At 36.5% G+C, this 16,430-nt stretch overlaps 2 protein-coding genes across 2 annotated transcripts; one reads left to right on the forward strand and one right to left on the reverse strand.

Moving 5' to 3' along the window:
* Positions 1-2,911: 2,911 nt before the first annotated feature.
* On the reverse strand, positions 2,912-5,245 carry LOC121266596 (L-type lectin-domain containing receptor kinase S.4-like). The gene has a single exon (XM_041170468.1). It carries the CDS (start codon positions 5,062-5,064, stop codon positions 2,944-2,946), a length of 2,121 nt encoding a protein of 706 aa, XP_041026402.1. The 5' UTR covers positions 5,065-5,245; the 3' UTR covers positions 2,912-2,943.
* A 10,394-nt stretch (positions 5,246-15,639) lies between these two features.
* On the forward strand, positions 15,640-16,089 carry LOC121265908 (secreted RxLR effector protein 161-like). The gene has a single exon (XM_041169572.1). It carries the CDS (start codon positions 15,640-15,642, stop codon positions 16,087-16,089), a length of 450 nt encoding a protein of 149 aa, XP_041025506.1.
* The last annotated feature ends 341 nt before the right edge of the window (positions 16,090-16,430 follow it).

Below are 16,430 nucleotides of genomic sequence, written 5' to 3' on the forward strand. Positions count from 1 at the left end.
AGTTGATCAGTAAATGATAATGTTTTGTGAGTCTCATTGAAATGTATTTAAATGTAAATAAGTTGATATATATATTTAAATTTATGAAATAGGTTGAGATGTATTTAATTTTTTGTTAAAAATTAAAAAAATAATAAATGCTATTAATAAATTATTTAAGATAAATTGGGATGATTTTAACAAACAAGCATGGCCTCCGCATTCGCGTGAAGTGCATTGCAATGTCTAGTTTCGATCGGTGACAGAAGAAATAGGTACAGCTTTGAACTAATTTTCAAATCATTCTAGATGATTAGTCAGCGGCAAACAACGACTCTTGACCCTCAAACACCGACTGTGTGGAGACGATTTTACAGCAAATCCAAACAAGATTGTCATTATCGCTTTCAATAGATTTGTAAGAATCTCACGTCTTTATTGTATAATAATAATAATAATAATTTATTTAAAATTTTTAAGCCAACATTATTTATATGATATAATTTAATTTATAAAATTTAAAATTTAGAATTTATCTTTTAAATTAAATTAGATTATCTAAATTTATATGTAGTGTAAAGATTTTTAAATAAAATTGTAAAGATTTTTAAATAAAATTAGTGAACATCTGATTACATAATATCTATTACCTAATTTATGTTGGTTAAAAACTTAAATGTGATTTTTCATAGCTTAAAATAAAAAATAAAAAATTATTTTCGTGCTGACGTGGGACTGCCGTATGGTTGCCGGATGAGAGTGTCATCAACGTCGCCCACTATCATTATGCTTAAAAAGAAATTTCAAAAAAGACATTGAATAAATTAATGTTGGACCATATCTTCTCGTAACCCATACTGCATACAGAGAAACTTGGTCGTCTTTTGAGGAAAAGTTGAAATAAAAGCAGTATCTTTCAAAAACCATTGACATTAATTCAACCCTGTGGGTCATTCCTTGATTCAAAACCCATGAACCCTTAATTTTTAAATAAATTATTTTAAATGAACTGTCTCAAAGAGGCATTATTCATGTTTCCGGTGAGAATTAAAAGTTCTTAATCATGCATGTATATATTTATCATTGTTACATTTATTGTTTATGAATTTGCTTTGGGATCACCCTAATTAATTTGAAATGATTTTACTATATATTTTATGTGTAATCAAAACTACTGATAACTCCTCGATTCAAATGGTGGGCTTTTTTGTTATACAAAGCAACGTGTAATGTAAAATGATATACACAATTATAAATGAGAAACACTTTTATAAAATAATTTATAAAAGTGTAACTATTATTTTATTTTTTATAAATATCCACATTTAAAAATATAGTTATATAAAGGGCATTAAAAATGGTTGTATGTGTTACAACGGGTAGCAATTTGTGTTTACGAATCGTGTTGAGTAATAAATATTAGATTATATGGGTCAACCTTAACCCAACACATTTTAATAAAACGGGTCAAATCCTAAAATACGAATTCGACCCATTTAATTAATGGGTTACACGATACGACCTGCTTAACATGTTTAGTAATTAACTTTTATTAGATTAATCTGCTCTAACTAGTTTATCTCGTTTCATATAAATAGGTTGAACTTATCCGTATACTTATTTTTTAACCTAATTAATATAACTTCATATATAAAAAAAGGATAACTATATAAATAATTCACAATTACAATTGGATATTTTATTATCAATATCCAAACCTATAATATAAACGAAAACTATTATTTTTATAAAATAAAATTACATATTAACAAAAATGTTTAATAGTTTGAGATATAATGTAGTCAAATACTAATATTAATATCACAATAAAAAAAATATAATACTATATATTTATAAAATTTAAAAATAAAATTTATTCATGATATACCAATGGATTACGGATTTCACCAATTAATCTGCAATTTATCCGTTTATTATTAAGTTAATCAATTTTGACTTAAAACTTGTTTATATCAAACTCAATATCGCTTATTTCGTTTCTTAATGATATGAAATTGACCGAATATGACATATATTAATTACCAGCCATACGGGTATGATTAATCATATCTAGTATGGTCTATTCGTTTGTTTGTAGAAGTAACCTCATGTGCTACACGGTTCCTTATAATGGAAGACATGCCAAAGCTTTCAGTCATGAAATAGATGGCGAGTGATCATAAGTCATGTTTCATGATGATGTACACGATGAGCATGGACCGAGTTGACTTCATTCACCATTTCATTAGCATATTAGCCAGAAATTTGGAGTTTTTGGTCTAAAATCATCATCGTGTTTTCTCACAAAGATATGGGTAGTTGGCGACATTTTGGTTACAATAATAATAATAATACCGGATTAGATGACAACACGCAATTACCAATTATATTTGTATGTTTGCTAATTTGAATTAGCATAAATTAGTAGGCTGCTTCTCTTTGCATTTTGGGAGACAACAACACCCACTCACGTACATTATCATCACCTTTCGCACGACAAGTCCACAACGCCAACGACTATATATAAATTGGAAGTATAGAAACAAAGAAAAGAAGACTTGCAGGTCTACGTGATTTTTAAGACTTTTCTAGCTAGCTAGCTAGCACCATATGTATTGTGTAATGTCTTCTTGATAATCAGCAACTTACAAATCTTCACATCTCACATCCCACGCGGTGATGTAAATTTTGTTTTTATAGAGTAGAAATATGTTTTTTATAGATCAGTAGATATTTTTTTTTATAGAATATGAAGTATGAGATGATAAATAGTAGCTGATGATCGAGTAGAATTTTGATCTCTGTAAACTCTACGTGAGGCTAAAATCATGAAAATCTACATCGTCGACAAATAAAGATCTAATTCACCCTCCTCCGCTCCTGAGGAATAAGGGTTTTGAGAGAACTCAGAGTGCAATAATAAGGAAGGAAATTATGAAAAACTATAATGAACATTAATAATAATTATGAACTTATTTCCTGATCACAATTAAGAGAGCCAGTTTCTCCTCTGCCACTGAGAAGGGAGAGAGAAGAAGCCGAAAAAGAAGCAAAACTAGCATCCATCTCTCTGTTCCTCGTGAATATGTACGAACTCGATCGATCAACGGACGTAGACGGAAACGAGTGCACAAAATCATCGAAACCCTCTGCAAGATGACCCTTGCCTCCATTAACGTACTCACCTGGCGCCTTCAAGTTGTCCGGGATCTCAACCTCTCCTTCCAAATACCTCACCACTTGCCGCATGCTTGGCCGTGCCATTGGCGTGTTGCTTGAACACATAAGCCCCAACTTCAGCACCATCACCACCTCAGCCTCCTCGTACTTTCCATTCAGCTTAGGGTCTATAACATCAAGGACCTTCCCTTCTATGAATCTGTCCCAGACCCAATCCACCAGAACTAACTCCTCGGGCGTTGCGTTCTGCTCAGTGGGCCTCCGGCCACAGGCAACCTCAAGCAACAGTGCACCAAATGCGAACACATCCGTGCTTGTCGTGGCCTTGCCTGTTCTAGGCAGCTCTGGTGCAAGGTACCCTAAAGTTCCCACCACCCGGGTCGTGCTGGGGTTCGAGCCGTGCTCGTACAGTCTAGCAAGCCCAAAATCGCCTAGTCTCCCGTTGAGTTCACTGTCTAGCAACACATTGCTAGCCTTTACATCTCTGTGAATCACGACCTGTTCATAGCCCTCGTGCAAGTACAGAAGCCCAGAAGCGACATCCTTTATGATCTTCAACCTTTGCTCCCAATTGAGAACTGTTATTGGCTCATCGAACAAGAACTTGTCTAAGCTCCCGTTGGCCATGAAATCATACACTAGAAGAAGATCGCCTCGCCTGCGACACCAGCCCAATAACTGAACCAAATTCCGGTGGCGAAGCCGACCGATGCTGGCTATTTCCGCCACGAATTCCCGCAGACCCTGTTTGGAATCGTGCGAGACTCTCTTCACCGCAACTTGGATATTCGAATTTGGAAGCGTCCCTTTGTAAACTCGACCGAACCCACCTCGACCAAGTAGCTCTCTCTCTCGGAAACGTTTGGTTGCTTTCTTCAGTTCTTGATAAGAGTAACGATGTGGCCCAAGTTCAAGTTCCCAATCCTCGATTACGTCGGCGTTCTTTATCTTCCTGAACAGGTAAAAGGCAGCGGAGATGGCGGATAGTAAAAGAACGACAGCTGAAACATAAGCCCCTACTAAAAGAGCTTTGTGCTTCTTCTTGGGTCCTGGTAGTGACGGTAGAGAAGAGAGATCAAGGGCTGCTGCTTGCCCGTTGATCTTGAAGCTCCAGCCCAAGATGCTGTGTGAGCTAGCGAGCAAACCCGTCGAAGCAGAGAACCCAACGAACATAAATTCTTGAAAGATCTGCGAGAGATCTACTTTTAGTGACAAGAGTGGCTTACTGGGTTTTGAAGAAAATGGCGAAACCGAAACGTTGAGGACATTTTCAGCTGAATTGTAGTCGATCCAAGCTAGAATAGAACTCCCGCTCTTGAGGTTAAGATCTTGTTTGGTTGAATCGCTAGTGAAATATTCTGCGGCGGCGGAAGCGTTGGATTCTAAGCTATTGATGTCGACGCCAACATGGTTGTCGTTTATGTCTCCGAACTCGAGGTCTTGGACAGTGTCGAATTCAACAGCGAAGAGATGATTAGAGAAATTCCCGATGTCGCCGGAATTAAGGAGACCGAGGTACTGCCGAGGCAGAGCATTTAGATTCTTGGAGGTGGCGATTGTGAAAGCGAGGCCATGGCCTCCGAGCTTAGGATACTCGGGGACAATAGCAAAAGCAAACGAGGTGGAGAAAGATAGAGCTTTACCAGTGCTAGAGTTCTTGAACCGAAACGGCGAGTCAAAGAAGCCGTGGCCCATCAACCGACCGGTGTCGTTGGTTAACTGTAGAATGCCGGATTTCTGGATCTTAGCGTTGCCGTCTAAGGTAAATTTGTCGGTGCCCACATCTTTGAATCCCCGAAAGAAGAGCTCGGTAGGCTGGGATGAAACTGGGATTGAAAGGAAGATAAATACAGAGAAGAATCTAAGCATCTTGGCCACTGTTTGGTACGAGATTGATCGAGGCATTCGGAAATAGCATTTAAAAAAGGGTTGGGTGAGCACAGAGGAAGAAAGTGTAAGCACGGCTCGGAAATAAATCGGAGTAATTTCCAGATCAGTAGAAGTGGTTGAAGGCAGATTTATGACAGGAAAGAGTGATGTGATTCGAAGAAGGAACTGAATACTACCATCTTATTCCCCTTCCAGCATGCAACTTAAATACTTTTTTTTTTTTTTTTATACTAAGTTTATTACATTTTTTTAATAAAGGACAATGTTAGAGAGCCCACAATTCGTACCGACAATTGACCGATTTGCACGTGATAATTTAAGATATTAAAAACAAAACAAGAAAAAAATAAAAAAAGAGATAGGAAGAAAGAAAGAGAGAGGGAAAACTCGTGTAATACCCATTCCCGCTCGCTCCCCTATCCCGCTATCTCCCCGTCCCGCTCCCTCCATCGTTCTGTCTGCGCAACAGAGGTTTTTTTCTTGCAAAGACTTTCGTTCCCAGCCTACTCCCCTCCCACCTCCCTCACTCCCACGCGAATCTGAGCTGTAAGTTTTTTTTTTTCTCTTTTTTATTTACATTTGAGACTAGTCATTCCTAACTATTGTCGTTGTGGTCTGTTTTTTATGTTAAAATAATAAAATATTTTAGTAGCTATTTTTCTGAATATTCTTGAAAAAATTCTATAATTATCATATTGCAGTCCACCTATTTGTGATAAGGAACCTAAGGGTTGGTTTAAAAAAAATCAAATTATCCGAAAGTTTCATGTCTAAATATTCTTGAAAAAACTCCATTAGGTGCCTATAGGGGATAGTGCAGTTGATTTGATTTTATCCATCCACAGGTTAGGTTTCATTTCTTGATTGAACTGTGCATACCATCTCACCTATATTGTCCATCCATGATTTAGGTTGCATTTCTAGATTTAAAATGTCAATGTACAATACAAATAATGTTTTTTTCCGCATTTTTATACTCTGACTTTGTTTTCAATTCGGCTGGATCTTTTTATATTTATTCAAAAGTTGGACTTACAATGGATTTTAACATAAATCTCTCGGAGAATGAATATGATGAGGGAAGAGTTGCTAGCAACTCTTCAATGAAACCAGTGAAGAACCTAAGGTTGGGATAACATTCTCATCTGAAGATGAAATTCAGTCTTACTGTATGAACTATGCCAAGCATAAAGAGTTTGGAGTGTGTAGAAAGAATTCTAAACAAGAAGAAGATGAGATTATTAGATGATTTATCTTAGTATGTGCGCGTCAAATCACATCAATTAGTAAGACTGTCAATATTCTCAAGTCAAGACAAACAGAAAAATTAGAGTGTAAGACTAAGATTAATGCGCCTTTGAATGATGAAGACGGATATACCATGACTAGAGTAAAGAAACTGTATGGCTTAAAGTGTATAAAAGAGCTTAAAATGTATTAAATCAACACATGAACATTATCACTTCTACACGAGGAAACAGTTGGGTTTTAGAATTAATGCATCCTTCCTGATCTGTGACCATCCTTCCTCTGTGACTATCCTTCCTCTGTTAACAAACACATAAAGTGCGACTACTAGAACCAAAATTTTCCTTGTAAACTTTATTTCCTGGCACCAATATGCATCTTCAATTCTGTCTTGCCCCACGACACGCCGATCACCTCGGTGGCTCCTCTCAAATCATTTCCTTTCATTGAAGAAGGCATTTCTTCCTCGGTCCCTATGGCATCCTCTCCAATTTCACTTTCCTTGTAGTTCTTCTCAGTGAACAAACAAGTTGTCATGAAAGAAATAAAATTAGAAGGAAAAAAAAAAATCCAGACAGATTCATAAACTCAACAAGTGGTCACAATCAAAATAAAATTAGAAAAAAAAAAACTAGGAGGTTCAAACAGAAGTGAAACTCTTCAAACCAAACAGAGAAGTGAAACTCTTCAGACCAAACAGAAACCCAGGTTTCACAGGTTCCACGAACTAAATAGAAATCCAGATTCACAAACTCTTCAGAAAAATCTTGAAAGAAAATCTAAAATAGAGAAATGAAACTTAGAGAGAGAAATATACAGAATAATTTCAGTGCGAGAGGGAGAAGAGGGAGGAAGGCGTGCGAAGGTGATGGAGGTAGATCTGTGCGAAGGGGAAGGGGTTACGAGGGGGCTAACCAGGTTTTCTTTTCACTTTATACGGGCCATTAAAAATATTACATGTGGCATCGGTCAAGCATCGGTTGGAATCTCTCGGTCCTTCTAGCATTTTCCTTTAATAAAAGGTCTTACAAAATAACACATTAATTATATTTTATGGCATATTATTTGTTTTCTTTCTTTCTGTTTTTTTTTTTTTTTTTAAATTCTTGTAAATTCAAGCTAGCTACGATGATAAGGGTGAAGCCAAGTTAGACTAGTATGACATCACCGAAAGACAAAAAAGATAAAAACCAGGCGGACCCTCCCTAAGTGATAAGCAGTGGAAAAATGAGCACAGCATTCGGTGAAGAGGTGCTCGAAGTCAATTCCGCGTTGATTATGATTGCGTTTAGACGCATAACTATGAGTTCAATTTTATGAATAGTACTAAGTTAAAATAATAGAATAAATTTTATAAAATTTATCTAAAATAAATTAGATATATATTTAAATGTTGAGAGTAATATTGGCAATAGCTTAAGTATTGTCAAGTTTAAATTTTGATTAAAATTAAATTTTTTGGCTAAAATGCATACCAATAGAGATATAAATTCATATTGGACTAGTCATCTTAAAATTAAAATAATAATATAATATTATATATTTTGATAATAATTTTTTTATTTTTTTAATATTTTGCAAATACACAAAATACCTATCGTAAACCATTCAGCAACATTTCCATCAACATTCAGTAAATACAAAGTATATTTGCACCAACATTCAGCAACCTTTGATCTGATTTTTGTAAGTTCACATTCAACAATATTTCCACTAACATTTGCACCAACAAAACAGTTCATAAACCAGTTGCTACCCAGCATTTTCACCAACAAAACAAAACATCTATATAGTAGAAGTACGTAGTCAAATTGCTAGCAGTAGCAGTACCAAAAATCAAAGATCATGTCGTTTATTGCACCATAGCTGTAGTTATTGCACCAAAGCTTTAGGTCATGCAGACTATGCACCAAAGCTGTAGTTATTGCAAACTGTGTATGTATATGCACCAAAGTTGTAGTTGTGTTCTATATATTCTTTTCTAACTATATTGTTATTTGGTCTTTGATGCCATCGCCATCAGGAATTGGATTTTTTGGTTGAGGGGAAGAACAATGAAAAATGCTTGAATAACTTTAAGAAGTTGTCTCCTCGTATTGCAGACTAAGTATATGCACCAAAGGTATATTGGAATTTAAGTAACTCAAAGTTGTTAACCATGGAATTTATGGGTGGTGCACAAATAATGATGTGAAGACCATTCAAAGCTGTCTCCTCATTTTTTTTATTCTAATCTACTGCTGGTTTAATATTTTAGTTGTGACAATCATGAACCTAAATCTTTAGGTCATGCATTGACACTTCATCATGCATGACCTAAAGTTGTAGTTCTTTTAGACGATAAGCAAATGCATCCAACATATTTTTCCCCCAAGTGCAAATTAAGTGCATCAAAGTAGTAGTAAGGGGCCTAAGGGCATATTTTGGTGACAGATTATATCTAGTAGCAACTTGCCCCAAGTCACCCAACAAGAAGTTTACAAAATCTGAGGAATGAAACAAACCATCTAAACCCATGGATTTTGTACTTAACATGTTAATCATAATAATAACCATCTCAATATTCTTGTTATGCTGCACACTGACATTCACATCTCTAGTAATCTGAAAACTTCCTTTTATTTTGAACTTTGCCAAATTTTAGAAAGATTTGTTTGGAAATACACTATAAACTAATATGTTCTTCAAACGTACAAATTCAAATCACTTCTACCCCACGTCTATTAATATAAAAACCACTTCGGCTAGTAATTAAACTCTTGCTCTTTTTGGCAGAAAATTGGGTTTTGCAAATATGGACATGACATGTTCAGGACAGATCTTTGTAGAAGAACATGGACATGATCACAAAATCAGAACCTAAAACATGGACATGATCACAAAAACATGGACATGTTCAAGACAAATTTTGTGTTCTGATCACAAAATCAAAACCTAAAATGACAATCACTAAAATACAAACACTAAACTCAACAAAATAGAACTAACAACAATAAAGATCAGCACAAAATCAAGTAAGATAAAAGAGAAATTTTAGAAATTTTTACCCTCGCATATATTCAAATCGAAAGACACAGTCTCGGAGAGGTAGTCTAGGGCTTTGGATTAAAGTTCCTCAGAAGGCGTCATAGCACAGGCCAGAAGGAAGCTAGCTATCGATTGATGGTGTAGAACAAACACAAAGGCTGGACGAAGAGAGAAAGGGAGAACAAAATGAAAAAAAATAGAGAAAAGAAGAGAAACCCACTGCCGGATGAAGCTTTACAAGAGAAAGGGAGAGGAAGCTGTTGTCGGGCTCGAGAAAAAGGGAGAGAACAGAGAGAAAAGGTGTCGGGCTTGAGAGGAAGGATGGAAAAAGGGAGAGAAAAGAGAAAAAAAGAGAAAAGGAAAGTGAAAGCTTGGGAAATTGATTACCTTTGTTGATTATTTGGGAATAAAATATAGGTTAATGGATGAACAATGCCTTTTCAAATTTGAAATTATTGTAGCTCAAAACTTAAGTTAAGCGTTTTTTTATGAGTTCAATGCATGTCATTTTGGCAAAAGTTATCTATATTTTAGACTTGGACTGGAATTTGGCTAGTATAATGTCAGTGCTCTAAAATGAGTTTAGATGTATTTATGAAACGTTGAAAAATGTATGGTTTCACCAATAATTGAATAATTAATTTATTAAATATTTTAGTAATAAATAACAAAAATCAAACATAAATTCTCTCAATGCATGTAAAAAATAATTTCTCACTACTTGCAAATGTTTTCTTACTCGAAATTTCTAAAAAAATTTAAAAAAAAAATTTAATTTTAACCCAGCCGTGGAGAAGATTAATAATATTTTATTTTAATTACAAAACGTTTGGGGAAGAAGAAGGACGAGTGAGAGAGAGAGAGAGAGAGGTGTTTCTATCATCACTAAAGACAAGGAAGAGAGAGAGAGAGGAAGTTAAGGTTTGTCAATGACATGTTCCATCATGGAACAATCACATGTCACCAATCTCATAATCTCTCGTGCGCAAATCCAACTTCTTCTCTTTCCTGTCACCTCCACAACCACACTTTTACTATCTATCGGAAGAATTGAAAAGGTTAAACAAAGAAGAAATAATAACAGAGAAGTAGAAAATTAGATAATTTAATATGAAGATTTGATGTGGATAATAAAAATAAAATTTATCTTATATTATTTTATTATTATATAATAAAAAAATAGCTATTCCAATATGAGATTATGTAAATAGAATAGTCAAAAGTCAAATTTCTCTTACATTCATAAAAAATATTCTTTAGTTTTAGCTAATCCATTGAGAATGCTCTAAAGTGAGGTTTTTCAATAAAATAAAATAAAAAAAGCTATCGGTTGACCCTACTCCTCCGTGCATCTGCCTTTATGCAGCAAGCAAGCTTGGTACATGTTTTTTTTTTTCCAAGAAACGAGAAAACATGTTACACGAGGAGTCTTGCTTCAAACGATCAAGAACTAAATATGTATGTGATGCACGTGAAATATTAGTGTTGAGGGAAAAATTAGTTGATTGGCATATTCTTGTGAAAACTTATGTAAAATTCTGTTGTAACAAATGTTGAAGTGGTGTAATATGAAAAAGATTGAAGTGTGCTCAATGCGGCTCAACTGACGCTCAATTGGCGCTCGAGCTGAACCTTCTAGAGAGGTTCACTCGATTTGTGCTTGACGTAACACTCGAGCGGAACCTTCCAGAGAGGTTTGCTTGATGTGCGCTTGATATGTGCTCGAGTAGAACCCATCCAGAGAGGTTCGCTTGACTCAGTGCTCGAGCAAATCCATCTAGAGAGGTTCGCTCAATGTGCGCTCGACGTGGTGCTCAAGCAGAACTCTTCCAGAGAGGTTCGCTCGATGTGTGCACTTTACGTGTCGCTCAAGCAGTTTCTGAAAGCCAACGTGCACTCGACACCTTGCTCAAGCCAATGTTCAAGACAACTTAAAATTCAGAATTTTGAGCGTAGTGATCTGTTGGGTCTATATATAGAACAACTTATTTCTGTTCTGTGGTGTGGTGAAACAGAGCAAAAACCCTAGTTGCTTCCAAGAGCCATCGAGAGAAACTTTTCCCCACATTGTGAATCTTTCTTGGACAAACACATCTCCACCACACCATACTCAAGATCAAATCTTATTTAAAGTCCATTGAAGTGGACGTGTTGATTGGCCGGAAGAGTCCGGAGCTGCTGTTGATGCAGAAATTGAGAGGTGCTCGTGAGGAGTTCAAGAGAATCTCCATGTGTGAGAATTACAAAGAAACTTGAGACATTCTTGAGGTTACCCATGAAGGTACCAAGGCTGTAAAGAATTCTAAGTTTCAAATGCTGACCATGAGTTTTGAAGAACTTAGACTGAAGTATGATGAAACTTTTGATGTCTTCTATGCCAAACTAAATGATGTTTTCAATTCTCATTTTAATTTAGGGGACAGAATTTCTGAGAACATAATTGTGAGAAAAGTCATCAGATCTCTTCCTGAGAGGTTTCATCCTAAAGTTACTGCTATTGAAGAAAGCAAAGATTTGGCCAGTATGAGAATTGAAGAGTTGGTGGGCTCTCTACAAACATATGAACATGCTCTTCCTGTGGATAAGAAACACAAGTCCATAGCCCTCAATACCATTAGAGAGGAGTTAGATGAGTCATCCTATGAGTCAGCTATGAGTGACAGAGAAATAACATTTTATGCTAAGAAGTTCAGGATCATGTTTGTGGCTAGAAACAACAAGAACCAGAGGCCAAAGAAGAAAAAGTTTGAAAGATATAATAGAGGCTCAAGTTCAGGGAACAAGGAGAGAAGCACTGAGAAGTACACTAGAGCAAATAAAGACAAGGTACAATCAAAGGTGCAGTGTCATGAATATCATGGATTTGGACACATTCGCTTGAAATGTGCAAATTACAAAAAGGCAAAAGAAAGAGCTAAGATTGCATCCCTAAGTGAGAGTGAATCAGAGTCAAGTGACAGATAACGTTTCTCCAAAATGAAATCTCAACTACATGGTGTTCACTGCCTTTGTTAACAGCAAAAGTCAATGTAGTGAACAAGTGTCTAATGATGGGAGCATATCTGAAAATGAATCTGGGTATGAAGATCAGTTGTAAGAAGTCTACGAGAAGTTGTACAAGGAATGTGTTAAATTGAGAAAACTCAACAAAACGCACATTGAGGAGATAGACTTTAGCAAACGAGAAAATGAAGGGCTTCAAAGCAAATTAAATGAAGCCATTGGTCTAGCTTATCAGTTGAAAATGAGGAATGTTTGTTTCTCTGGAAGAGGAATAAAAAAATCAAGAAAGTGAGATGATTTTGCTGAAGGATAAATTGAAATCTTTGTCTACTGGAAAAGAAAAGCTGGATGAAATCCTGAGGTTAGGAAAGCCTCCTGGTGACAAGAGTGGGCTAGGATATGATGCAGAGAAATCTGATGCAGCTATTACCTCAAAAGTCTCCTATAAAAATGGGAGAAAAACTGTGTTTGTTCGTGAATCAACCACAAATGGGAATGCTAACCCATTTGACAAGGATAACAAATCCTCACATGTAAAAATGGATGTTTCGTCTCACGAGAAGTCAAGAGCTCGAAATACAAGCCCTGTTTTTCATCACTGTGGTAAGACTGGTCATGTTGTAGCGGACTGTTTTAAATTGAACAGATACACCATGTATAATCATACACCCTCTCAAAGTAGAAGTGTGTACTCTCCAAAAATGGGTAAAAATCTCATAACTGCTCCTAAGTATGCCTCATCTATCAAGGGACAAAGAGATCGCAAAGAGAACTACATGTGCCATAATTGTGGTAAGGCTGGTCACATTCGACCAAACTGCTATGAGCTTAGGAGGAATCCCATGAGAAATGGAACTAGCGAATCAAGAAGAGGGCATTTGAATCTTTGGAGTCAAGTCCGAGCCTTAACTAGACAAAATGAGATGCTCAATGTCAAGGTAGACCAACTGTCGACTAGCAAAAAGGGTAGCTCTCTAAAACTTAGAAACATGTGGGTCAGAAATGGAGAAAGAAACACGTGCTATGTGGCACACACTAGACCAGAGACACCTATATGCGGTACCTTGATAGTGGATGTTCTCGCCACATGTCAGGCGATAGTAGCCTATTTAAAACGGTTGAAGAGTACAAGTATGGAGCAGTAATATTTGGAAATGGTGGAAAAGTTGATATAATTGGAAGGGGTGAAATTAAAATACCTAGACTGCCCTTCTTGAGAGAAGTCCTATTTGTTGATGGATAAAAGCAAATCTCCCTAGTATAAGCCAAATGTGTGATAATGGTGCAAAAGTCCGTTTTTCAAAAGAAATGTGCATTATTTTAGATAATAATGGAAATTGTATGATGCAGGGAACAGAGACATCTGATAATTGTTATGGCATCGCCCCTAGACCTCAGTACAGTTGCAATAGTGCTAAGAGTGAGGCTACTGACCTTTGGTATCAAAGACTTGGACATGTGAATCACAAAAATCTGTCTAAGATTGCCAAGAAAGAGATGGTGGCAGGGTTGACTGAGCTGGGTACAGTGGAGACTCCTGTGTGTGAGTCATGTCAATTGGGAAAACAAGTTAGAATAGCTCACAAGAACACAACGGCTATCTTGACCGAATGACCATTATAGTTGCTGCACATTGATCTTAGAAGACCCTTTAGAACTAAGAGCTTATGGGGAAAGAAATACATACTGGTAATGGTAGATGATTTCACTAGATACTCCTTATTAGAATTTTTGAGAGAAAAAGGTGAAACTCCTAACGTGATTAGAACTTTGTGCAAGAAACTTCATAATGAGCAAGGGAAAGCAATAGTTAGAATTAGGAGTGATCATGGAAGAGAGTTTGAAAACTCAAATCTTGAGAGTTTCTGTGATGAAGAAGGTATCAATCAAGAATTTTCTGCCCCTATCACTCCACAACAAAATGGAGTGGTCGAAATGAAGAACAGAGTTAGTCAAGAAATGGAACGAGTCATGATACACAGTAAAAATGTACCTACTCACTTCTAGGGAGAAGATGTGAACACAACATGTCATATTGTGAATAGAGTCTATCCACGACCAAGCACTTCCAAAACACCATATGAGATGTGGAAGTAAATGCTACATTTTGAGAGATAGGGAAAAATTAGCTAAGTTTGACCCTAAGAGTGATGAGGGAATATTTCTTGGATATTCCAGAAACAGTCATGCTTATAGGAGCTACAATCTACGCACCCAAACCGTTATGGAGTCCATAAATGTGGTGGTGAATGATGCTCCTGGAGAAGAATTGAACAAAGAAGAGCCAACTCACCCACTGAGTGAAACTGGACAAGAAGATTTTAGTGCACTAAATGAGAACTTAGAAACCTCCTCAAATAAAAAGGTAAGTAACTGAAAGAATCCTTCTTCGAGAGTGAAGTTAAATCATCATCAGGATAACATCATAGGAAACATAGATGAAAGGATGAGGCTGATAAGGAAAGTGATAAATCAATTGGCTCACTCAAGCTACATCTCACAAATTGAACCAAAAAGAGTCGAAGGAGTCTTAAATGACGAGAATTGGTTGAATGCTATGCATGAAGAAATAAACCAATTTGTGAGGAACAATGTGTGGTATTTGGTGCTAAGACCAGAGAATCACAATTTGGTGGCACTAAGTGGATCTTTAAGAATAAGTCGGATGAGAATGGTACAATAGTGCGAAATAAAGTAAGATTAGTAGCTCAAGGGTATGCCCAGATGGAAGGAATAGACTTTGACGAGACCTTTGCACCGGTTGCCCAACTTGAATCTATCCGGATATTGTTAAGCATTGCTTGCCACATGTGTTTCAAGCTGTATCAAATGGATGTCAAGAGTGCCTTTTTGATCCTCCAAGAAGAAGTGTACGTCGAACAACCAAAGGGCTTCAATGATCCAAAATATCCTAATCATGTCTATAGGTTGAAGAAAGCCTTATATGGTTTGAAACAAGCACCTAGAGCTTGGTATGAGAGGCTAACTTCGTATCTAGAAGATCACAATTTTCTGAGAGGAAGTGTTGACAGGACACTATTCATCAGAAAAGTTGGAGAAGACATAACAATTGATCAAATCTGTGTGGATGACATTATATTCAGATCATCTATTGATGCCCTGGCTCTTGAATTTGCTGAAGAAATGAAAAATGAATTTGAAATGAGCATGGTAGGTGAACTAACCTTTTTCTTAGGACTCTAGGTGAAATAGTTAGATAATGGGCTGTTTATATCTCAATCCACATATGCAAAGGAATTAATAAAAAAATTTGGATTAGATGGGAAAAGCCATGCTAGAACCCCCATGAGCATGAGTGTTAAGCTTAGCACTGATGGGTCAGACAAGAATGTTGAGCAATCCTTATATAGGAGCATAATTGGGAGTTTATTGTATCTCATTGCAAGTAGACCAGACATTGCTTTTAGTGTTAGGGTTTGCGCTAGATTTCAAGCCAATCCCAAAGAATCACATTTGGTAGCTGTCAAAGGCATACTTCGCTATGTGAATGAGACAGTCAATTATGGGATCAGGTATTCTAGAGACTCTAATACTGAGCTTGCAGGCTATTCAGATGCTAATTGGGTAGGCAATGCAGATGATAGGAAAAACACTTCTGGTGGGTGTTTCTATGTCGGCACAAACCTTGTTGACTGGATGAGTAAGAAGCAAAACTCCATATTTCTGTCCAGGACTGAGGCTGAATACATTGCTGCAGGCAGCTGTTGCACACAGTTTGTGGATGAAGCAAATGTTATGTGACTATGGCGTTACTCAAGGTGTGATGAGCATTTATTGTGACAATACCAGTGCCATAAACATTTCAAAAAATCATGTCCAACACTTTAGGACCAAGCACATTGACATTAGACATCGTGTTATTCAAGAGCTGGTAGAAACACATGTTGTGACTCTTGAGTATATTCCCACCGAATATCAACAAGTCGACCTTTTTACCAAACCCTTGGATGGGCTTTGGTGGTTTGACTTACTTAGAAAGGCTATTGGTATTTGTGCATTGACCTGAGGGTTGAAACATGCATTACATGAATTGCATGCTTTACATGCATTTTTTTTGTTTTGTTTTGTTTTGTGGTTATTCA

This window comes from Juglans microcarpa x Juglans regia, chromosome 5D (genome assembly GCF_004785595.1).
Source record: "Juglans microcarpa x Juglans regia isolate MS1-56 chromosome 5D, Jm3101_v1.0, whole genome shotgun sequence".
Lineage (NCBI taxonomy): Eukaryota > Viridiplantae > Streptophyta > Magnoliopsida > Fagales > Juglandaceae > Juglans > Juglans microcarpa x Juglans regia.